This window comes from Nesoenas mayeri (genome assembly GCF_963082525.1).
Source record: "Nesoenas mayeri genome assembly, chromosome: 5".
NCBI lineage: Eukaryota > Metazoa > Chordata > Aves > Columbiformes > Columbidae > Nesoenas > Nesoenas mayeri.
The window spans coordinates 42,749,685-42,773,666 of record NC_137548.1 but is presented as its reverse complement, the minus strand read 5'-3'; the positions used below and the strand labels follow the sequence as shown (position 1 = coordinate 42,773,666).

Genomic DNA, 23,982 nt, shown 5'->3' with positions numbered 1-23,982 from the left:
TCTAGTAATAAACATTTAGGCACCTCACTGTTTTAACCTTTAACACAAACTTGTACATTAGCTTACAACTCTGAGAAGTGAAAGTGCTTCTTAGATGGTAACAACAAGGTAACTAATGCAGATGGAAGTCTCGTATTGGTAAAAGAACAGTGAATTGACATTGTAACTCTTTGGCAAGGTGGATCTTGCCAATCAGTGCAAGTTTCCTCATCTCATTCCTCCAGAAAACTCACTGGCTGTTGATGCTGGTTGTAGACACGGGCTTCCTCTTTTATGGTGGTAGAATTCAGGCTCTTCAAGACTTCAGCAGGCTATCTCAGTAAAACACTGGTCTGCTGTGAATTTTAGCCTTTAAAGACTGTAGTTCCTTTGTGTCCCTGTTGACATCAAGCTAAATGTGAACTACTTAAGTGATAGAAATTGAGTGTTGTAGTTAGCTTTGTGTGGGTCTGACTTTGGCAACTGATTTCATCGCCCCAGATCACCTGTGTTGTACTGCTCCTTCCTTTTCCTCTGGTTTTAGTGCTTGTGAAGATGAAAAGCCATTGATTATGGCTTGTACTTCTCACATGGCTTTTGCCGCTATCTGTTTTAACACGTCACTTTTCTCCCCTGTAGCAGGAAGACAGACCACCTCTGACATCTCTGCTCTCTAAACCAGCAGTCCCTACAGTTGCATCCTCTACAGATATGCTTCACAGTAAGCTCTCCCAGCTGCGTGAGTCACGGGAGCAGTACCAACATCTGGATCTGGACTCCAATCAGACTCATTCCTCCGGCATTGGAACTACCCTGGCTTCACCCTCTTCTGCAGCAGCTAACATTGATGACTTGAAAAAAAGATTGGAGAGAATAAAAAGCAGTCGCAAATAGAGATGCGAGAGAGACAGCTTTGCTGTTGCTTGGGCTGTCTTCAGCTTTAGTTTACTAAACTAGAAGTCTTCATAGTTAAATGGCCTCATTTAGGCCTAATGTATACAAACTGGTTTATGTATAATACAGTGGATTTTGGGGGGTTGAGTCATTGTGGCACAAGTATTTGTACATACTCTGCTTCTCAGTGAGCATTTCTTTGACAATAGAAGGCTGTCTGTGTATTAGTTTTAGTGTACAGACCTGTAAACAACCATCCTCTTGCTCAGACTAGTTTCTCATAACTTGTTTTTATTTGTAAAACTGTCTTTAAGATCTTTTCTTAGTTCTTAACTCTTAGAAGACCTTTAGTGATTTCACTTTTAATTTTGTGAATTCTTCTCCATGTAATCCTTGAACTGTTGATTCTGTATGGACACATGGCATGAAGTAACTAATTTAAGTGTCTTTTGTAAATAAAGTTTGCATTAACTATACCAGCCTCTGTAGGAACAGCGGTGACTGCTGGTTAGAGAAGTCACTCTATTTCAGAATGTTAGTGACTGGGCAGCTAGAAACTGAACTAAGCTATTCTTGACATGAACCTTGGGGTTTGGAAGATAAGGAAGATGAGTGAATATATATTATTTGTGGGTGCAATCCTGAGTATTTGCACTCTTACTTTCTATGAGCAGTAGTGCATTTTTCATATAGTTGCACTTTTTTGTTTTGGAATATGTTTCTGTAACTTGAGAGTAAGTTGAGAATATTTAGTTTGTTGAAATGCTTATTTTAAATTGTCTAGTCCTTGTGATACCTCTGCCCAGATTAAGCATAGTCCCATCTGTGTCCAATGCTTTCTTGAAGGGAGCCTGCTGCTGTGACATGAAATAGCTTAGCAGTGATGTACAGTCAGTGGACTGGTCAAGCAGTCTTTCAGGTGCAGGTAGAACTCACCACCACACGCTTTTTGCTCTTAAACATCTGATCTTAGCAAACACTGCTATTTTGTATAGCTAAGATGCCTGGTAGTGCTGGTGTCCAAAAGCTGTAGCTGCTGCTTTTTTTTGTTGAGTGTCTTCTGAGCCTTTTTCAGCAGCTACAAGTATGAAGATTAAGACATGGGCTCTTTAGCCTTTCTAGTCCTTTCATCTCTAGGGAAGTGGTGTGTTTTCACATTACTACTGCACTTCTGTGTGAGAGCTAGTTGGGAACATTAGTTGCACATCTGTTCCATAGCTAGAACAGAGTTATTGAAGAGTTGGACAGGCAGGCTTAAAATAGCACACTTCTGCTCTAGATTCTAACCTGTTCCACCTGACTGCTGCTTTTGTTGTTTGCTCTGTGGACCAGCAGTCTCTCCATTAGGGCCATTACTGAAACTATCTTGCCTGACTACAGTAAAAATGTGGCTTTAAAATAATACCTGTATAACAGAGCTATGCCAGAGCTTCTGCTAATCGCTGAAATCTTCTTTTTGTGGGACCCCCAGACTGGGGTTGCAGTTGATGTAGTACTGCTTGGTGCTTCCAGCGAGTTTGTACACTGTGATAGCAGGTGACTTGCGAGAGTTCTCCATCCTGTGTTAATTGACATCATGCCATTCATTGCTCCACCATCTCGATTTGGTAGTCACAGTCTCTTCACCTAACTGGAAGTGGGCATGTACTTTCTTGTGGAACAGAGCTGAATGGCAAGTGGAGGTTTGGCCCTTATTGGTAAGTGCTGAGGTTTTGCACACTTAAACTGGGGTTGCTTGTGGATAAGCTTGTGTTGGCTGGCACTAGAGTTACTGCCACTACCTCTCAACTACCAGCTGATTTCTGAAACTTAACTGACATTTTAATTAATCCATATGTTCCTTTACCATGTCCAGCAGATGTTCCAAAGAGCTTTTTGTTAATTAGCTCAGGATGTTAAAACAGTAATGCCTGCAGACCTGCATACAACTATTTTAAATTTGAAGCTGAATTAGAAGTAAAGTACAGGAATAACTGAGTGGCAGAAGATATAGTTGCTTACTATGAACGAGTTTTTGCCCTGTGTCTCTGTAGTGTTTGGTTGGACTCAATATCCTGGGAGTTCTGAACTCAAACTTGTGCACATAAATTAATAAAGCCTAATATTTAGCCCAGACAATATTTAAATAACATTAAACTGAATTTTAAAAATGATTCTTCTGTATTGTTTGTAATAAGTCATCATTAACAGTGACTTACTCCAGAAACTGCATGGTCCTGGTTCCCCTCTTAGATATGCAATTTCTCACAGATATGAGAGAGTGGTGAAAGGGTGAGGCTAAAATATTAAACGTTAGAAGGGCTAAACATTTTCAGTGTTTGATGCCTGTGGTTATCTATTACTTTAAAAAGTTGTGGAACTTGAGCACTTATTTCTTTCTTCAGGTGTGTTTGAGACATTGTTTTTATAGGGTTTTGTAGGGCGGTCAAATTGAGCTGTCTTTAAGTAGGTTCCCAAATGAGGCATCTTCAAGGCGGTGGCTAAACAGTAATTCTTCAATAACTTTGTTTATATCCAACTGATTTCAGATAGTTACCTTTCCTGTCACTTCAACACAGTCATTTTGCTGCTTAATACTCTGTATAATGCACAACAAAATGTTACTGTTGCTTGTATCCGTTTCTTGATGGCACTGTGAATGAGGAGTTTAGGAATATGGTGTCATAGGGAGAAAGGACAGTTTCCAAATCTCACAATGATGGCTTTCAAAGAAAACTGGGCTGAACAAATCGGCTAGTCAAGAATGTGTGTTTATTCCTGTACTGCTGGCTCCTCAGTGGTCCACAAATTGCCGCTAAAGAGGAATTCATGAAAAAACTGAAGCTGCTTTTGGAGGTGATCCCTAAACAGGCTTTATAAGAGCCAGACAGGTACAGTGCAGGATATTTCCACTGAAGGCTCTTTGACAATGACTGTGTATGAATTGTTTCCTTCTAACTCTTACTATGTGGGTATAAAATACACTTTGAGGACCAAGAACCACCTGCCATGTAGAAAGTTACTGGCATATAGTAATGGAATTGCTACTTAACATATTCAAGTCTGTGTTCCTCTGTAGGATGAACTGCATACAGCTGGCGTCTGTAACTTCTTAAGATGCTAAAGTTGCAAACTGGTGCTAGTATTTGTTATCTGCTGTTGTAACGAGAACAATGCCCATCTTATCAAAACAGGTTATAGTTGTTTTACTTTTGACATTGGTGTTTTGCATAATGCCACAGTTACTGTAGCATCACTATCTCCAGACAGATTATTTTGGCTCTGTTTCTAGAACAGAAAATTAGTTGGCTTGAGGGACCAGTTAAGCAATCTGGACATCCATAAATCCATGGGTCCGGATGGGATGCACCTGCGGGTGCTGAGGGAGCTGGCTGAGGTCATTGCTAGACCACTCTCCATCATCTTTGCCGAGTCTTGAGAAATGGGAGAGGTGCCTGAGGACTGGAGGAAAGCAAATGTCACTCCAGTCTTCAAAAAGGGGCAAGAAGGAGGACCTAGGTAACTATAGACCAATCAGACTCACCTCCATCCCTGGAACTGTGATGGAACAACTTATCCTTAGCACAATCTCAAGGCATATCAAGGATAAGAGGGTCATTAGGGGCAGTCAACATGGCTTCACCAAGGGGAAGTCATGCTTGACCCAACCTCATAGCCTTTTATGAGGACATAACGAGGTGGATAGATGATGGCAGAGCAGTGGATGTGGTCTACCTTGATTTCAGTAAAGCATTTGACACAGTCTCCCACAGAATCCTTACAGCTAAACTGAGAGAGTGTGGTCTGGACGATCGGGTAGTGAGGTGGACTGAGAACTGGCTGAAGGAAATAAGCCGGAGAGTCGTGATCAATGGGGCAGAGTCCAGAAGGCTATGCTGCCATCCAGTGGGACCTGGACAGGATGGAGAGTTGGGTGGGGAAAAATTTAATGAAATATAACAAGGGCAAGTGTAGAGTCTTGCATCTGGACAGGAACAACCCCAGGTTTCAGTATAAGCTGGGGAACAACCTGTTAGAGAGCAGCGTAGGGGAAAGGGACCTGGGGGTCCTGATGGACAGCAGGATGACCATGAGCCAGCACTGTGCCCTTGTGGCCAAGAAGGCAAATGGCATCCTGGGGTGTATTAGGATGGGGGTGGTTAGTAGGTGGAGAGAGGTTCTCCTCCCCTTCTACTCTGCCCTGGTGAGACCACACCTGGAATATTGTGTCCAGTTCTGGGCCCCTCAGTTCAGTAAGGACAGGGAACTGCTGGAAAGAGTCCAGCGCGGGGCAACAAAGATGATTAAGGGAGTGGAGCATCTCCCGTATGAAGAAAGGCTGAGGGAGCTGGGTCTCTAGCTTGGAAGAGACTGAGGTGTGACCTTATTAATGTTTACAGATATATAAAGGGTGAGTGTCACAAGGATGGAGCCAGGCTCTTCTCAGTGACAATCAATGACAGGATAAGGGGCAATGGGTGCAAACTGGAACAGAGGAGGCTCTATTTAAATTTGAGAGGAAACTTCTTCATGGTGAGGGTGACAGAACACTGGAACAGGCTGCCCAGGGAGGTTGTGGAGTCTTCTCTCGAGACATTCAAAACCTGTCTGGACACATTCCCGTGTGTTCCTGCTCCAGCAGGGGGATTGGATTAAACGATCTTTTGAGGTCCCTTCCAATCCCTAACATTCTGTGATTCTGTGAAAGGAGACAATGGACAGTGCCTGAGGGCACAACTGTGCTTGTTGTAACTGACTTGAAGCCATCATCTGAGGTTTAAAATCTGGTGATTATAGCTGATAGAAGGGAGAATAATTTGTTTGAAGCACAGCAGGTAGTTAGCAGTACAACTTGTGTCATTCTGTTGGTGCTCCTAGCTACTGTGGTGGCTTAGATTCCAGTGCAACTCAACATCAACAAAAGGCAGAAGATGAGTTTGAAAACTTTAATTTTCAGATAATGCTTTCCTTTGAGTTGTAAGGATATAACTGTTTTACTTAGGATCTTCTATGCTTTTATTTTTAAGAAGTGGAGCATTGTAGCAAAACAGAGGAAGCAAGGTAGAGCCTTCCTCTACCGCCCATGTTTTTCGATGGCTTTTCGCATCCACTTTTTCAGGCGAAATACGTGGGTATAAAATCCATATTTGCCATCTCGGTCACAGCCTTCTCCCCATGAAACTATTCCCACTTGATACCAACGGTTGTCATCTGGGTTCTAAAGCAAAGAAAAACAAGATTGGCACAAAAAGTAAGAGACTTTCACATCTAAACCCAGTATGTGCCCCAGCCTGTTTAATGGTGAATTCTGCTTTGGAACTTAAGCTGTCATCTACTAGATGAAGTAATTCTGTCTCTGCTCTTAAACCTCTAAGTGAGAATTGGCCATGACTTGTGCATTCTGCATCTGATATCTGTGTATACTGAGAACTCAGTACAGAAATGGAGTTGGATGGCTGGAGGATTCATGTCTCTTGCTCACTTCAGGCACAAGATGGGTTTGCTTCAGCCCCTCCCCAGTCTCTGTTTCTGCTGCTCTTTTTTCAGATGATTGTGAAAGTTCAGCATAGCACAAGCCTGTCTCTATGTGTTTTAGAAGGTTGAACTTATTGAACATACCTTCATTACAAAAGGTCCCCCACTGTCCCCTTCACAGGCATCTCCTCTCTTTGAGTCTTCAGGACTGTAACCTGCAGGCAAGAAGAAAGTTGGACATTTGACTGTAGAGGGAGTGACTGATGTTAGCCATCTTCTCCTTGAAGTTTCACTGCATATGTTTTCTGAGAGCCATGAGGTTGCTCACTGCTGCTGTCAACGACTGGACTTAAAAACAAAGCAGATTTCTAAATCTGATATTATGTATCAAATAACTAACTCTGCTTCTGTCTCTGTAACATGACTGATTCCACCACACTCTGCTACCCTCTTTGCTCTCTTGCCATTTTCTTTCATCAGAATTGCTGTTGTGTCAGCTGCCACTGTGTTCATAGACGTATCCTGAGCTACTGTGCCTTTCTCTGTCTTGGAAACCTCTGTAATATTCCATGGACCTTATTCTTTTATGCTGTTTACTATAGAGACAATGTGCCCTCCTCACTTTTACCTTCCTGTCAGTCTGCAGGCTCTGTTCTTTCTCTGCCCCAACTGTGACTGTCTTCCTACAGTCTCACTACAAAGAGAAAACAGATTTCACTTTAAGTCCTGATGAACTAGGCAGTATCTTTGCATTTTCCCATCACCTGAGTCTCCCTTTCTGCTCTATATTTGCATCCCAGCTTTTTTTAAGGACATTGTCTAGAAGAAGGAACCATAAGAACACTGTTGTCAGTGTACTCTTATGAAATTGGCTTCTATCCTAACTCAAGCAATTGTGTATGTTATTAGATGCAAACAGCACAAACTCAGCCAAAAATTGTTGGAGATTTGCTTGTAGAAACTGATAAAGGCTGCAGGAATGAAGAATGCAGCAGAAAGCATTAAACCAGTACAATTAAATTCATGGCATTTTGTATCTTGACTACTGTGTTCACTTCCGTTCACTCTAAAAAAGGGTATAGTGCTAGAAGAGATTTAGGAAGGTACTAAAAGGAGTATCAGAATTACAGAATGCCTTCTATATTAGGAAAGATTAAATGCCTTCCAGCTTGGAAGATAAATGAGCTGTAAGGGGTCCATAAAATAAGCATATGTGACATTGTGAAGAAATATTTTTTTTAAGTTATGAGTGCAGATGTGTACATCTGCACATTTATTAGACAAAAAATGTAACAGAACAGGAAGAATTAAATTTTTCACACATGCTGTGTAAATAATCTGTGGATACTGTTGTCACAGAAGTTGTGTGCTTAAGTATGAATAGGCACCAAAAGGTTGAGACAAGCTAGTAGAGAAGGGGTTATTTGGCTACTGAGTAGTATAACTAGTTTGCAGCCTTTAACCTATGAATATGCTGAACTGTTTGGTATGCTGGTGGAAAGATAATTTTACTTGTGTGCAGTTCTCACACAGCTGTTGCTGATACCCAGCAGAGTGGTGCCATTAGGTGTTATAAACCTTACTCACAGCTTTATGTTCTCCGGCCTTCCTGTTTTCTGAGAGCTGAAAAAGTTTTTTGTCATGGAAAAGTTAACCTTGATGGATGGCGTTTTCAAATTTATCAGAAGGTAACCTTGCTGCAGGAGCCCCATTAGGAGCTCAGAGCCCTTGTCTTCTGTGGCAAGTCACCCTTGTGTTTCCAGTGCTACTTACCTGCACAGAACATGTTGTCAGTGACTTTAACTTTAGTGGATGCCTTGCAGGTATCTTGGTCTACAATGGGCACATTGAGCTGTTGCAGAACTGTAGGAAGGTTGCTTGGGCTAGTGGCCCATGTTTCTTTCAAGTTTCCCCAACCTGTCACCCGCCCTTTGTAACCTGCCAGCATCAGTCTGTGGAAGGAAGCATGCAAATAATCAAATGTATTGTAACAACTTTCTCCTGCCTGGCTCTCTTACTGCAAATAGCCTAAATAAGGCATATTTTTCTGACTTCTTTGGAGGTCCAAAGCAGGCTTTTGTAGCCTGTATTTTTAGGGCTGTGGGACAGTCTCCTCACCTTTGCACAACCTCTTTGGTAGGCAGGCAGACAGGGTGGATGTAGTCACTGAAGATGACCGGTCTCTTCAAGTGCATGAGTGCAATGTCTCTGTCCATGTTCTCTTTCCAGTTGTACTTGGGATGGATGATGATCTTATCCAACAGAGCAATTCTCTCTTTATTTTTTTCATATCTGAAATAGTCATGAAGGAAAGAACTCACTGTACAGTAGCAACTGAGAGTCTTCTGGGGTTCATGATGCTCTCAGATGCCTTGTACCCTCTGAGACATTACTCTCCTCCCTTTACAATGGAGTGCTCCTTTAGACCCTTCATGGTGCTACTCTCCCTTTCACTTTAACCTTTAGGATCAGCAAGAGCAGCAAATGGCATTTTCTTTAGTGAGAGGCATGTGACAGTGGTGACGCCTGTTTCCTTGGACACTGAATGATCACCCAACCTCACTGTATCTCATTACTCCAAGAGGAAGGCTATTTCACTTCATCCAGGCTCTTACTTTGCCCTCATGTGCTTGCCAATCCGCACCAAGATGTCATTTGTAGTTAAGTTCTTGTCCCAGGGTGGATAATAAAGACAATGAGCAGCAGTTAGGACCCAGCTGTCACTGATGAGGCTGGCACCACACAACAGCTCTTGAGGACTCTTTTTGTAGAGCATCACCTGCCTGAAAGACAAGGAGGGAGAAGACTTAGCAAGACTAAAGGTGTAGCTGGCTGAGTGTGACTTCATGCCGTGCAGAAAGAGCAGCATTTGCAGTGAGCAGGGAAGAGCGTTGCTCTATAAAAAGACAACTGGATAGATGGCTCTCTAGCAAAAGTCCTCCCTGGCCATGTATATTCTATGCAGCAAGCCATTTACCCTATTTCCTTCATCTGGAGAGAGTTCTCGTCCTCTCTGCTCCAGCAAAGCTGGAAACAAGAAGATAAACACCTGACCACTCTTGCTTTCCCACGTGGCTGTGTACTTGGCTCAAGAAGAGAGTTTCTTTCCAGCCTGCTTAGTACTGCCCTGTCAAGCACTTGGAGGAGCTTTGATTAGAAACCATAACGCCCACACGCTGCCTGCGAGGGGAGAGCCCTTTCACTGCCCCCTGCTTGAACTGGAGACACAATTCCCCATGAAGGACGATGCAAAAACAAGACTTACCAGGGGGAACTGCCAACTTCTGCATCATCCCCGTGCACAACCCTGCCTCCCATGTAGGACTCCAGCAGCTCCTTCTCACTTTTGTCTGTTACCTTTTTCTTCTCAAACAAAGGACGAGTCCCACAGTCTGAAAAAACAGGTGATCCGGCTTTGTTACTCTACCTGATTCACAGTGGAGAAATGTTGTCTGCAGTCAGCATGCTAAACTGGAAGAGCCTAGGAAGGAAGTGCTTACTAGCTCCATGATCACAACTGGATGGTGACTTCTGGAGGTCCTTCAAGGAATTCAGATATCTCCCCCTGCTTTTGATATCATTTGGCAAACTAGTGTTTCTGAGGAACAGTGACTGCCCTGTGAGATGAAGCTGCAGCTTTTCTATAAACTGTGATGCTGTATCTAGAGATTTTGCTCACCTGCTTCTCCTGAACCAAAAGTTTTGTCATCAAAGAAGGTTTTGAACTCTTGAGGAAGGGTAGTACGTCCTGATATTCCCTCTAATGGTTCATTCCCATCCTCTAGCGAGCTGTCTGAGAGAGATAGAAATACAAACATGGTAGAAGGCCTAGCTGCAGTTTCCATAATTATCAACAATGTAGATGTTACTTTCTGTGCATAGTGAGTCTGATGAAGGAATGATGTTTTAAAACCACTGCTCTTTTTAATGTTTCTCATCCACTATTGTAGTTTTCAGGCAGAAGAGAACACCTGAGAGACATAACAGCCCTATACATGTACAGCACGTTAGTACATGTGATATATGGACAAACGGGACTTGCACATACCTGGTGCATGTGCTTGTCTATGCCTCCCAGGACTTTACCCTAGTCACACATACTGGTTTTGTTTGCCACCACCTCGCAAGTGTGCCTACCCAAACCAATGCAGGCTTCTCACCGCAGTACTGCAGGTCACAGTATTCAAAGTGAGGTGCTTCATCTGTGACACACCAGACACCCTCATCGTCTCCATCGGGATTCCGACAGTAATTCTCCAGCAGTTTCACCTCTGGGTCGATGTGTTTTCCGTGGAGCACCTCTTTGGCTTTCTCAGAGTTCCATGGCAAGCACTTAGCTCCAGACACAGTGACCGAGAGGGTCCCGGTGTAAAGCATGCCTTTCTCTTCTTCACAGGGCTCCACTGGGGTTGAGGGTGTGACCCGTGGAGTAAATTCAACTGTCGTCCTCTCTTCACCTGGAAAGACAGACAGTTGTGATTTAAGCCATAGCTTTGCACTCATAAGTATTCTTAGCAAGTAGTACTGGGGCCCTTCTATGGAAGCCTAGGGTTCCATGGGGCATCCCACTATGTTTGGGAGCTCCAACCATGCTCCCATGCACGTGGTGGCCCTCTGCAATTTGCAGTGTCAGAGGTGGTTCTTTCAACAGGAGGTAAAGTGAGGCTGGCACTACTCATCACACATCTCTTCGCGCTAGGATGTGAGGGACAGTATTGTGTTCATTTCTGGGGTATCTTTGAGAATCAGCTCAAGGGATGGGTAAGTGCCTCAGGCATCACAGTGCTGCTGTGTTAAGAGCCTTCAATGTCTTTTTCTCAGCTGCATAACTAGACCATATTTGGGAGAGCCTTTTTCTGTTATATGCTACTAAAGTATCAAATTTAACTTTTGCCGATGTTTCTCTATCTAATGCTAAGAGAAAGGTTTGCCTGCCAGATTTTCCGTGCTTTTTCTTGCAAGCTTTATTCTGGTCTGCAGCAGTTGCTTGGCCTCAGGCTGCCTTCTCCTTGTTTACTGGGGCAATGCCTATCTGAAGAGAAGACCCTCTATTTGATTACTCACGCTGGGGCACAACAGCCACAGAGCAAGTAGCATTCTGTGTGAGACTGACTCATGTCAATGTGATTGCAAAGGGACTGTACACAAAACCAAGGCTTTTCTGGTCCTGCCATATCCATATACATGTAACAGTAAGCTACTGTAGGTCAGAAGCTAACTAGTGAACGGAAATAGTACAGATGCCTGATCACTCCAAATCAGAGCAGCATCTCTTTCCACTTTGCCGTATTGCAGACCAGGGCAATGGTAGTGATTTTTAGAACTTCAGAACACCCCTTGGTGAAAACAGTTGCTGACCTCTCTTTCACTTATAAGAGTTGTTGCCTCTAATCTCCACTTTTGGAAGAGAAATTTCTGCTGGGAGAAGGTTTTCTGCTTTCCACCAGTTCTTTTGAGATGGAGGCCAGGGGACACAGCTGTATATTGTGGAGAAGAAGTGGGAAGATATAAGTGTAGGGGGATGGTTCTCCATCCTGCCAAGTGCAACAGAGAGAGAAGAGCATCTTCTCTTGTCTTGAAATTGTGGGTATTAAATTGCACCCTTCCATATGAGTGAATGTTAAGGCAGGCAGTCAAGCACAAACTGTAATGGTTTTGTCATAAAGGTGGAAATTCAGACAAAAAAATCCAGTATGAATCATTGCTGTCACAAATTAGAGGCAGCTGAGCCAGGATTTTGGGGTGCTCCTGACTGGCAGAACTGTAGTAGACTCCAGGGGACTGCTGACACTTGATTTAATTTAGATCTAGATTAGTGTAGTCTAGAGAAAACAGCCTGTTAGAGGAATTTAGCCAACCTAGGTGTATGGGCAACTCTATGCCTTTTCCTCCTCAGCCCCTTTACCCTGTAAGACGCAGGCCGTCTACTCAGCTGAGCTCTGCTCAGGTAAGATCCCTCTCCCCTCCTTGACACATCCAGTATCAGTCTCAGTGCAGTGTTCCCTGCCAGGGAAGGGCTTGCTGGGTTGTAGTGCTGAGCTTACCACAGACGGGGATGGGACACTCCTCCCGTTCCACCGTTGGGTCTCGGGTGTAGCACCACGGGCCTTGTGAGTTGTTGTCTGGGTTCCTGCAGTAGTTCTCAATGAGGTTTGGATAAATGGTGGCATTGTATCTATGAGAAAAAGCTGGTTAGGCTAGGAAGGAAGGAAGGACATCCCAGAGAACCCTTTAGGGATCTGTAGGAGATGAACTTACTTAGGTATATGTGGATATTTGCTTGTCCACACTTGACATTCGATCCCTGATTTGGTGTAGCTAATTGTCCCCCGATAGTTCACACCCAGACCAAGAGAGCAGTTCCCTGTCAAAATCCCAATACAGTGTGAGCCAGTGGAAATAATGGACGTTGTGTTTTTCGAGGTCAGAGGTACCATCCCACAAATCTCTTTGCTTTTTGCTGCACGTGTGTGCCTGCGCAAGCCCGGCACTGCGGGGAAGAGCGCGCAGCTGGAGCTCGCTCTGCCTCGTCAGAGCCCTGAGGCTCTGCGCTTTGCTCTGGCCGTGGGCGCAGGTCAGAGCCCTTCTGAGAGGCTGGGCTTGGGAACTCCTGACCGTCACACGGAGAAGAAAATCCACCCCATGCTGTCTCAGTGGGGGAGTGAGGCTGTTTGTGACATGGCTAGTGGGGAAATAAAGAGGAAGAAAGGAATTCCAAACTCCCTTCCTGCTCTTTTTCTTTCTAATCAGATGGCTTCACCAACTTTAGATATATATATATATATATATATTTATGTCCTTACAAACTCTGGAGGAAGCAAGTTCCTCTGTCTGGGAGACTGGGCTCAGCATGAATTCCTTACCTTCTAGACAAGCATCCAGAGCAGTCCTGGACTTTCTTATATCCTGACATACTAGCAAAACAAGAAGAAAGAGACAAATTATAGGAAAGGAATCCAAATAAGCATCATAGTTTGAACTGGTTTATCATCCAAGGACAAAACACAAGCAATTTGTCCTGGAAAGTGAGCTCTTGTATGAGGGCAGGGAGCCATCTCTCCATGACGGGGCAGTGCATCCTAAGAGATAGCAGAGCACCTGTAGGATTTGAAGCAACTTACCTTGGTATTTTGACCAAAATGCCTCCTGTAAAAAAAAAAAATAATTAAAAAAATTATGTATTTAAGAGCAGAGACACAGAACATCAGACCCTGCTTAGCTGCTCCAATGCAAACCCGTAGGAGAATGCCCCATCAGAATAAATGGAACAAACTAACCTAGGTCTGTTGGTATCAATTACTGTGGAGTCCAACAAAGTAAAAAATCTGATATAAAACCACATCCCCAGTCATCAGACTCAGGAATCAACTGTTGTTTCTAAAAAGATGCTTATAGCCTTCATGAGCCTGCAGAGGAAGCAGAGCCTGGGCCACAGTGCAGAAGTCCAAGGAGCTGAACCTAGAACTTCTGAAGTCACAGGTCACATGTAGGTATTGCTGAGTGATTTGGATCTACATCTCTGCTGTGCAGTCTGAGTGATGGCTTTAGAAATACTACACAGAGGTTGTATCTTGCTGGCTTAGACTCCTACCTGTTCATCTGTTTACTGCTGTATTTTTGGGTGTGGAATTCAGGATGGATACTGGCCTTGGGCCTAGGAGCAAATCCCATAGGGATGCAGAACAAATTTAGCAGAGTGGGTGAGTCTGGAAGCCAGAAAAAGGGACAGAGACTGCCAAAGGTTCAGCTCACATGAGTTTGAGGCACCTGCATTCGGTGTTTGGTTGCTAAGCCAGCCCTTCTGTGTGTGTCTGGAGCTCTGGCAGTTCATATGTATGTGGCACCATGCTGAACTAGTGGAAGATGCAACCCAGGACTAATGGTTGAGGAACGACTCTTTCCTTTTCACTTCATGCTTAAAATAGAGAGGGAAGGAAAAGAACCTGGGCTTTGAGCTACGCTCCCTGGAGTGGTGCCAGAAGGGAAACTCCTGAAGGATGCCCTAGTTCTCCCTGGGGCACACAGGCATCAGCCTCATCTTTGTATCGCAGAACTGAGTTTTATGGCCCCAGTCCCTGACTGTGTGAGCAACCTACTGGTCTCTCACGACAGAGGTTGGCTGAGCAAATGTTTCTTGGGACCACCTATGTCCCCTGTACGTACCGTCTGAACGGTGGACTCAAGGGCTTCAAAAGCCTCCTCATAACTGCACGTCTCCTCCAGGCACTCTCGCTCCAGGTTTCCCTTGAGCATCTCTTCCAGAAATCCCTTGTTGGCACGTCGTGGGCGCTTGAGCAGTGACAGTGCCTGCCCCTTTTCCAGGAAAACTACTGGGTCAGAACACTGCCAGTCAAAGGGGTGTTCACAGCAGGAGGGCCCCTTTGCCTCCCCTTGCAGTTTCCAAAAATCATGTACAGCTGACGTGATGATCCCACAGCCCAGCCTCCCTCAGAGCACTATACAGAGAGGAGAAGCCCTGTCAGGACCTGTCAGGTCCACACCTGATGATCCGAACAGGCTCTCTATAATTCATCCATCAGGGTTGGCATCACTCAGGTAACAGAAGTGACAGGAACCCCCTCCTGTCCTCAGCAAAGCTGCTTTGCTCATTTGCAGTTAGATAAAGGTTGTTTTGCATGGAGCCCACTACCGCTCCCTGCCAGCCATTGTGTTTCTGTCTTGCCAACCTCAGACCACTGCGACAGGTACAGATTGGTTCCATCTTCATGTTCAGAGACCCTGATTTGAGACATGTAGACAGGTCTTCCCCCACACAGCAGTGGTTCAGAGAGGATCTAACCTCATATTAAGAAAAGATAGATGAATTAGAGGCTCTGATAAGGGAAAAGGAGCAGTGAGCAAGAAGGCTGCACACTGTGTGTGGCCCAAGGTTTGGATAAGGGACAGCTGGGGAAGCAATGGAGAATTGCAGCCACCCAGGTCAACTGAGAAACTCTAGCCCAAATAAAAGGCCCAGTTGTGCTACACTAGGCCCTGGACTGAGCCACATTCCACTTCCCCCCTATCTTCCAGGTGACTCACAAAATCCACTGAGCTGTTCTCACCAGCCTTCCCTGCCAGCTGCTGGATGCTGCTGCAGGAAAGGCAGGAAAGCACTACACTCACTCCACGATTTGAATGCTTTCACTCCCAGCTTCAAGCTTTCAGAAGCTTGTCCTGCCTTACTAAGCAAACCTGCCACTGGCTTTACCCTTAGAAAGAAATAACCCCATCTTTCTTCCTTCTGTCACCCCCTGGTACTGCCCTTCTCCCTGTGCCATTGAGTCTCACCTCCAGCATGGCCCAGTGTCAGGTGCAGAAGGCTGGACAGGAGCAGGCCCCTCAGTACCCCGGTTTTGTTGTGCGCCATGCTGTACAGCCTTGGCTGCAGGGGAAATGTGAAAGGAGCAGAACAAGCAGAGTCACAGCCCTGCTGGGTTAATGTTGAACTAGAATGAAGAAACAGGACTCCAGAGGTCGTGGTGTGTCAGGGACAGTGGGACTGAGGGTCCCTTTATCCCTCCTCTCTTGGCATCTCTCCCTCCCTTCAGGGCATTTTCATTTTCTCACTTAACTGGTAGAAACCAAGCAAATGTCTCTGGATCCCCATAGTACTAAAATTAGCATCCCCTTTCATGACAAGGAAGATGGCATGAGGAGTGAGGGGACAAGCTTGTCCCATGGCACAGGGAGAACTGGGGCTGGCACAGAGAGGTCTCTGTCAGCTTCACAGCCACCCCAGCCAAAGCAGCTCACTCCTTTTCTCTCTTCTCCCTGCCAGCTCTCGGTGTCATCACGTCCCCACCATGGTGGCTTGGATCCCTGCCACTGACTTTTCTCGGATGCCGTGCTCTGATAGCCTCACACACAGCAAGACTTCACCAGCTCCTCAGCTGTTCCCCGTCTTTCTCTTTTTAGCTGTGGGCACCCCTTGCTTTTTCCCCCTACAGTCCATTTTTTTCTCCTTGAAATTATCAGTGAGCTCAGCCCCAGCTATTTGGGCACAAGAACACACAGTTTAAGTCTCCCCCTCCTCCCTTGCCCCTGACAAGAAGCAGAAAGGCTGCCTGCAACAGGGTCTGTGGAATCTGAATTTTTTCCTCCCAGTTAGGTCAGCAATGCCATTGGCAGTGTGTGCTTCCCACTGTGTCACCATTCCCAGCGGAGTGGAGGAGGGTGAAGTGGCATGAAGTTTGGGCTCCCCCTCTTGTTCCCACACCAGTGGAATACACAAAAGTACACTCAAAAGGAAACAGAAGCTCTGATGAGCAAAGAGCTAGCATGCCCAAAAACAGCCAGGAAAACAAGAGCTTCCGGGAACAGGGAGGCAGGAATAGTCTGGATGTCATGACATTGGCTAATAAGTCAAGAATGGAGCTACCAGAGCTGGGAAAGCTCTCATAATTCCTACAGAAAACTGGCCAAGTAAGAAAGCAGGGCAGGCTGGGGGTAATCTCAAGAACTGCCATATAGCACAAAAGTGCTTTCTGACAGCAGAGAGCATGTTTTGTGCTGTGCCTCTGTGCAGCAGATACATCTGTAATGTTTATCTCCATAGAAAGAGTGCAAATATTAGCATTAGGGTGACTGAGGAATGACTCTGCGGCCAATGGTACAAAGAGCAGTTGCAGAGGCTCTTCTGTTCTCACCCACACACACTCCTGGATTTTGGAGAGACGCTTTTAGGAATGGCTGGAATGACCTGGATGGAGGTGACCTGGATGGAGGAGTGTTTGTGCCCAGGATTAGGCACAACCCTTGAAACACCCCGTGTTACTTAGAAGGGGGAAGCAGCATTTAGGAGGAGGGTGCAGGCAGGGACAGGAAGGAGGTGTCAGGACGCAGACAAGTTTTGGAAGAGGGGTGAAATCAGAGCTGCAGCTGTCCCAGGTAGCAGCCACCAGCAACACTCCTTGAAGCCCAAGGAGGTGCAAACAGCCCCACACTTGCTTAAGCCCAGCTGGCAAGCAGAGAGCCTTGCTCAGCTGATGGCTGAGGATAGCAACAAAGGCAGTTTCTTTACTTTCTACATGATACTTTGATTTTGGCCTCACACTGCAGGTGGGACAGGTGACCCCAAGGCTGCTTTCAGCTGGTATAACTGAGCAAGCCCATATGGATGTGAATGCAGGGAAGAAATACCACTGCAGAAAGACTGTAGTGATAAGAGTGGCAGGTGCTTCTGTGTTTGTTTTATGGAGGTGTAATGCCCCTGTGCAGGCGTTCAATATGGATCCCAATAAGAAAGGCACCCAGACTCTGTAAAATTTTCACTACAACCTGGAACATTTTCCAGCCCTTTCTGGTATCCTAAAACAATGTTAGTAATTAAAGATGCTGACTTTACCCTCCCAGAGTCATGGCTTTCAACATAGCTGTGAGTTTTGATCTCTTTCACTCTATGGGTTAACCGATCTTTTTAAGTGAAGGATGCCTTTGGCAATTGTTTTATTTCCTATGTGACTATTTTTCCAGTTTCCAGGGAGCAGAGCATAGAGGGTTTGGCCTTGGCCTATTTTCTTGGGCCTTTGTCTGCTTTAGGATGAATACAGTTTGCTGGGGTATTTCTGAACATGTTCCCAAAGTGAGTTATACAGTTTGATCACCAATTGGAACATTTTGGCTGCAATCAAAACGATGAATCCCCCATCCCCTCTCATAAGGGTTCCCTTGCCCTGAGGATGGGGGAGCCACTGAGCAGCGAGGACTTCAGGACCCAGAGAATTGTTCCCTTCCCTCGCAGCCTGCTGCTGCCTTTTCATTCAAACACCTTTGTCAGGTTTAAGCCAGTTTAAGTGTTGAACCCTGACCATGGTGTGAGGTTTAAGTGTAACTCTTAGGTTTATGTGCATGCCCAATACTTGGTGAGGCCCTGCCAGCACGAAGGACCCCAGACAGCCAACACACCTGTGCACTTGTCACCCCGAAGCGTTGCAGCAGCACTGTGGAGCCCCACCAGCCTGGGTACCTGTGTGCTTGCTGCCTGAAGGTGTAAGAGTCACAGGTGCACAAGATAGCCAGCCAGCCAGGCCACCCATGTGTCTGCTGCCCTGAAGCAAAACCACTATTGGCATTATAATGCAGTATCCTGTGAGACTGTTCCCCATGCCCCTGCATGGGACCAGACAGGCACCCATCCTTTTCCTCACTATCCTTCTTCCAGTAAGGTGTTCCTCACCAGGATCCTGCCAGCTACACCAAACATAATGCACTGGTGCAGGTGTTTGTTATGGATCTCAGTAAAAAAGACACTCAGAGCCCACGATGTAGTAATTAAAATATTATTTATGGGATATAACACAAGAAAGGGTGTAGCATTAGATAATCCTACACCCCTTCAGATGCTGCAAACACCAAGTTGCACAGCAGCGGGCAGCTATCTAGTCAGGCCATGGCATGCTGCACAGATCCCACTCATGTTGAGATCCACCAGCAACATGGTTTTCAGGGCTTTTATAAGATTTTCTTAGGAGTAAGCAACTTCATTCATATTCTGTCAAGCAAAAGGTTGTAGGTTGTGAATGTAAGAACATGCTGCTTCTAAGATAAAAAAACTGGCGGTGGCATCATCACTAGGTGCCCCATGGAAGCCACCACCTGTGGGGTCCCTCAGTCACGACGCACCAGTAAAGTTTATCCTGCAGCCAAGTGACATGTGCAGCACAGACTTGCCTGCTCAGATCAGCTCTTAGGTAAACAATGTTTCTGTGAGCACCTTTGAATTCATAATCGCTCCTACTTTTCTTCCCTATGATCTCAGAATAAAGAAGGTCATTACAGGTCAGCAGATAAAGCAATGGGGTCCTGGATTCTCCCCTTCCTCCCATTGCTCCCACATCTCTCCCAGTCATGCTGTGACAGAGGGCACACACTTCAAACACAGCACACGAGCCCGGCTCCAGCGAGAACACTTTGCAGCTGTGTCAATATTTGAAAACTGCAAGAGTTAGGCCAGGCACCAAAGAGAAAGCAGTACAAAGCATGGTGGGTTCAACTCTAAGCCCTCCTCATGACTCTGCTCCCGCCAGTCTCTCTCCAAGCATTCAGGGCAAAGATGGAGCTCAACTGCCCCCTGACTTCAAAGAAAATAGCTGAAAATAAAGATACCCAAAAGTTTATCAGCTGAATTCGCTTTCCATCCTCTCGTCACATCTGACTGTAGCACCTTCTTTGCAAAACAGTCATAAAAGCTTATAGAAAAAGTTTAATGTAGAAACCACAAATTGGTTTCAGATTGTCATGATACTGCATTCAACGTACCCAAAAAAGGAACTGGGCTACTGATGACTCCCTGGTGACTCTACACCCTCCTCTTGTGCAGTGGGCATAAAAAGCCCAGAGAACTTAGGCCTCTAAAAAAACTTATTTGGGGAAATGCAGGTTAGAGGGGCAAAATGGAGAGCAAGAATAGCTAAAACTGAGGATGCAGCAAATGAAAGTGGTGTTTGTATAACATATGAAAAGGGAGTGCAGAGCATACAAGCCTGAAAGACCTGTTAGGTCTGGTACTGTCTGTCTCTTCCTACGAGGTCATGTGGCATTGGGTACTGTACACTTCCTTCCTGCAACAGGAGCAAGTTTGGGCAGCGTGCCTCGGTTGGCAAAGGAGCAGTGGGAATGCTAGAGTGTAGTTGTGGTGGTGCTGTCTTTTAGCTTTTTGATGCAAGAGCAGGAAAGAAGTGGAAGAGAGGAAGGAAGAACATGATAAAAAGGGAAACAGATTAATGAACCCAACTTGAATACGGAGGGGAGAGGAAAAATCTCCTGAGCATAGTGAGATGAAGTGTTGAATCCTTACTTGGACAGATGAGGAGCCTCTCAGCTGGGGACAGTGAAAATTGTACTGTACTATTTGTGTACTATACTGTGCACTATGTGTATTTGTGTACTACACTGTGCACTATTTGCACAGTGAGACACAAAACTGTCCCTTCACATCCTCAGACAGACCATTCAGTCACCATAAGGCTGGGAAGCCCACAGCAAGTAAAACAGGTGACAGTGGAGAAAGAACACTCAGCCCTAGCTCAAAGGCAGGACGTTGCTTCTGCTAATTTTGGAAAACGCTCTTCAAAAAACCCACAGCAGAGCCTCCTTGTAAACACTTGGGAAGCTGCTTCTCAGTAATGTCTGGCATCAGCATCACCTTCAAATGATCAGAAGTACTGCTGAGCTCCAAGAGTAAAAGCCCAGGAAAGTGCTTGAATAGTAACAATTAATTAGTGAAAGAAAAACCTGAAAGAAAGACATTGTTCAAAGCTGCTTCTTTTAGATTTTTCCTGCCTGCCCCACAGTGCACCGTCACCTGCTGACAGCATTAACAGAGGCAGAGGAGAAGCACTGCTCATTAACGCCCTCGGTATCTTCTCTAAGAAGTTACTCCTGACACCAGCCAATGCCTTCCCTGCACCAGGCTCCTAGCTCCGAGCAGCTACCGAAAAGACCCAGGTCTACAAGGCAGTTAACTCCAAGACTGCTAATTCTGCCACAGGGCCTTGTTGCCACAGACAGACAAGAGAGCTAGGCTTTTTGTTGTTTTTTTACCCCATTTTAATAAGTACAGAAGAAGATCAGCCAGGGCAGACTGGGATGGTCAGGTCCCAGTCTTGACCTCCACAATTTCTGCCACTGCTCCAAATCCCACCCCCTCCTGGATGACCACCATGTCACTCGGTGAGCCCTCATCCTGCACTATAATGCATTTGTCCTCATGGTTGGAGATGGTGATTTCAACGATGTTCTCTGCTGACCGCAAATGCCCTGTGGGACTCCTGTGTGCCCCAGAATCTGGGGGGCTGCCTTGAGACTGGTAAGTAGCAATACAGTGACCACTGGCTGTGATCAACAGCTCAGGCTCATTTGCTGGTCCTGGCACCTCCACCATGAACAAAGTGGGCTCTGCTGCAATCTCCTCCTGGTGGTCCTTCCTCTGAGGCTTTTTCCTTGCTGACTGGAGTTGCTTAACAGCACGTGAGGCCACTGCAGTGGCGAGTTCCTCAGTGTCCTTTTCCACCTTGTGGGTGAGCACATGGCGCGCAAGGCTCTGGGGAAGGGTGTAGCCCATGCCACACAGCTCACACTTGTAGGGCTTGTCAGCCAGGTGAGATTTCTGGTGGCGTCGCAGCTTTGTGGCCAGGGTGTAGGACTTGCCGCACTGCTCGCAGCGGAAAGGGCGCTCACCTGTGTGCAAGCGCTCGTGGGCACGCAGTGTGTGGGGGTCCCGCAGCGCCTTGCCACACACAGTGCACAGGTGGGCTTCCCCCGTGTGGGAGATGAGGTGGCGCCGAAGCTCTGGCAGCTTGGGGAAAGCGTCGTCGCAGAAGCGGCACTTGTAGGGCTTCTCGCCTGTGTGCAGCCGGAGGTGCTCGCGCAGGTTGCTCTGCTGTCGGAAGTCCTTGCCGCAGTAGGGACAGGCATAAGGGCGCTCCCCCGTGTGCAGGCGCATGTGATTGCGCAAGGAGCCGGGGTTGGCCAGGTGGCGCCCACATATGGCACACTGGCATCCCTTGGGACCAGCCATGCCCATCCTGGTGGCCAGGTGGGTCTTCCTGTGGATGCGGAGAGAGGGACGGCGCGCAAAGGCCTTGCCACACTGCTCACAGGAGAAGGGGCGCTGGCCAGTGTGCAGGACCTGGTGCTCCTGCAAGTCTCGCTTGGTGCAGTAAGCCTTGTCGCACTGGGTGCACTGGAAAGGCCGCACGCCTCGGTGGGCCAACATGTGGGCCTTGAAGCTCTCCTCGGAACTGTAGCTCTTGCCACACTCTGTGCACAGGAAGGGCTTGTGGCCAGCATGGACAAAGCGGTGCTTCTTGAGGTGGCAGAGCTGCAGGAAGGCTTTGCCACACTCACTGCAGCAGTACCTGCGCTTGACCATCTCCTTCTGGGACAGAGCTTTTGGTGGTGGGCCTGGGCTGCCAGAATGACCCTCCACCAGCTCCATATACTCCTCCTGGCCGTCAGGCCCCTCCAACGGACCCCTTCCCCCATGTTCTGGGGATGCTGGTTTGGAGTCTTCGGAAGCTTTGCTCTCTTTTTCACAAGTCTCTACACTCTCTCTTTCTGAAGGACTGAGCTGCTGGGATTCTTGCCCAGTTGTCTTGCCACCACAGTCGTGCAGGTGCTTCTGGAGCTGGCTGGCCAGAGCACGCACCTTGCATGGCTTGCCAACCAAGTGAGCGCCGAGTCCAACCGTGCTTGAGGGCAACAACAGATCCAGGTCTCCTGGACATGCCTCTTTATGCCCCATCTCCACTTGTTCTGCTGCAGATCCAGGATCCACACTCTCATCCAATTCTTCCTTGCCGTTGGCCTTAATGGTTGAGATGGTCTTGAGGTGCTGATTCTCACTCCTCAGCACCTTAGCTTGCCATGGCTCACGTTTGACAGTTGTGCCTTCCTGTTCTTGCAGCTTGTGGAAGTGCTCTGTGGCCGGCCTGCTAACCTCAGCAGGGACATCAAGGACTGTGGTTTCATCAGTTACCACCCTGGAGACCTTGGGATCCCCTGCACAAACACAAAAACATGGTGGGTGAATTAACACTGGCTGTTGTAATGTGACACAATGGCTGTTGGAACAGAGGAACATGAACCTTGGAGACAGATACTCTGTCATCCAGTAATCCTGGGACTCTGGTATGAGAAGCATTAACTTGATGACTTCTCTTTCTGTTAATCTGCGGAAGATGGGGGGAATCTCAGTTCTTTCACTGCAGACAGCACCCGTGCAGAATTTCTAGTATGTCACGGGCAGTATTTGTAGGAGGTATGATCATGACTGGTATAAAAGAGGGTGGCATGCTCATTTCTCCCCTGGTAGCTCTTAGAAGTGACACCACTCAGGACACTCATCTCGGAGGGGCTGCGGGGCAAACGCCAGTGCACAGATGCCGGGGACAGCTGAAGGCGCCGGCCACCAGCAACCCGGGACCCGGGGGCCTGGCCGCTCACTTCGCCCAGGCTGGGACGCGCGTCCCCGGCGCAGCACGTACCTGCGAGCGGCCCCGCCGCCGTCCCGCCGGGAGCGGCCCCGTCCCCCTGCACCGCCTCGGCCGCCGGCCGCCCCCTGGGCCCGGCCTCCCGCGGAGCCGCTATCCCCTGGCCTCCGTCCGGCCGCCGCTCCTCCGCCGCGGCCCCGCGGGGCTCCTCGGGCCAGTAGAGCAGCTCGGCGCCCGCCGCGATGTGCCGCCGCGCCCGCAGCTGCAGCCGGCCGCCCGCCCGGCCCAGCGCCACGTTGGCCTCCGCCTCCTTCGGGCTCCGCTGCACCAGGCTGCAAGGCACCGCCACAGCGTCGGCCGCGGGCTCGACCACCTGCCCGCCCGCGCTGCGGCCCCCGGCACTCACCTCCTCCACCCCGGCCCCGCCGCGTCCCCCCGGGCCCCGCCGGGCGGCCCCAGGAGCGTCCCGGCCGGCAGGGCCCGGCCCACGCACCACACGCCCGTGCCCCGCGCCCGGGACAGCGACGGCCCCAGCGCCAGCCCGGGCGGGAGGCTCCGCAGCGCCGGGCCGGCGGCACCGAGCTGGTCCTCGGGACCCGGCCTGTCGCCGTCCGCGGCGCACATACCGCAGCCGAGGCGCTTCGTCCCGCGGAACGGTGCGAGGGAGCGGCGGGCGCGCCCGGACGGTGTCCGGCAGCGGGCGGGGCGGGGCAGCGTTCCC

The 23,982-nt window shown here is 47.7% G+C and overlaps 2 protein-coding genes across 4 annotated transcripts in view; one reads left to right on the top strand and one right to left on the bottom strand.

Moving 5' to 3' along the window:
- CKAP5 (cytoskeleton associated protein 5) overlaps positions 1 to 2,978 on the top strand; it is a 42,127-nt gene extending 39,149 nt beyond the window's left edge. For 2 of the 3 annotated variants that reach the window (XM_080344559.1, XM_080344557.1), the window contains one exon: positions 619 to 2,978. In XM_080344559.1, the coding sequence (XP_080200685.1) occupies positions 619 to 873 (255 nt within the window). In that variant the 3' untranslated portion in view covers positions 874 to 2,978. The remainder of the gene's footprint in view (positions 1 to 618) is intronic. The other variant, XM_080344558.1, reaches the window with a different exon arrangement.
- Positions 2,979 to 5,926: 2,948 nt separating this feature from the next.
- LOC308040885 (uncharacterized protein) lies at positions 5,927 to 23,947 on the bottom strand (the record flags this gene model as incomplete). Its single annotated transcript, XM_080345265.1, has 17 exons — positions 23,668 to 23,947; positions 23,316 to 23,593; positions 20,927 to 22,830; positions 15,619 to 15,712; positions 14,491 to 14,654; positions 13,449 to 13,473; positions 13,191 to 13,241; positions 12,586 to 12,691; positions 12,372 to 12,502; positions 10,488 to 10,784; positions 10,007 to 10,120; positions 9,593 to 9,719; positions 8,943 to 9,110; positions 8,446 to 8,619; positions 8,101 to 8,279; positions 6,472 to 6,542; positions 5,927 to 6,070 (listed from the first exon to the last, which is right to left on the bottom strand). Exons 1-17 carry the CDS (start codon positions 23,883 to 23,885, stop codon positions 5,927 to 5,929), a joined length of 4,245 nt encoding a protein of 1,414 aa, XP_080201391.1. The 5' UTR covers positions 23,886 to 23,947.
- Positions 23,948 to 23,982: the final 35 nt, after the last annotated feature.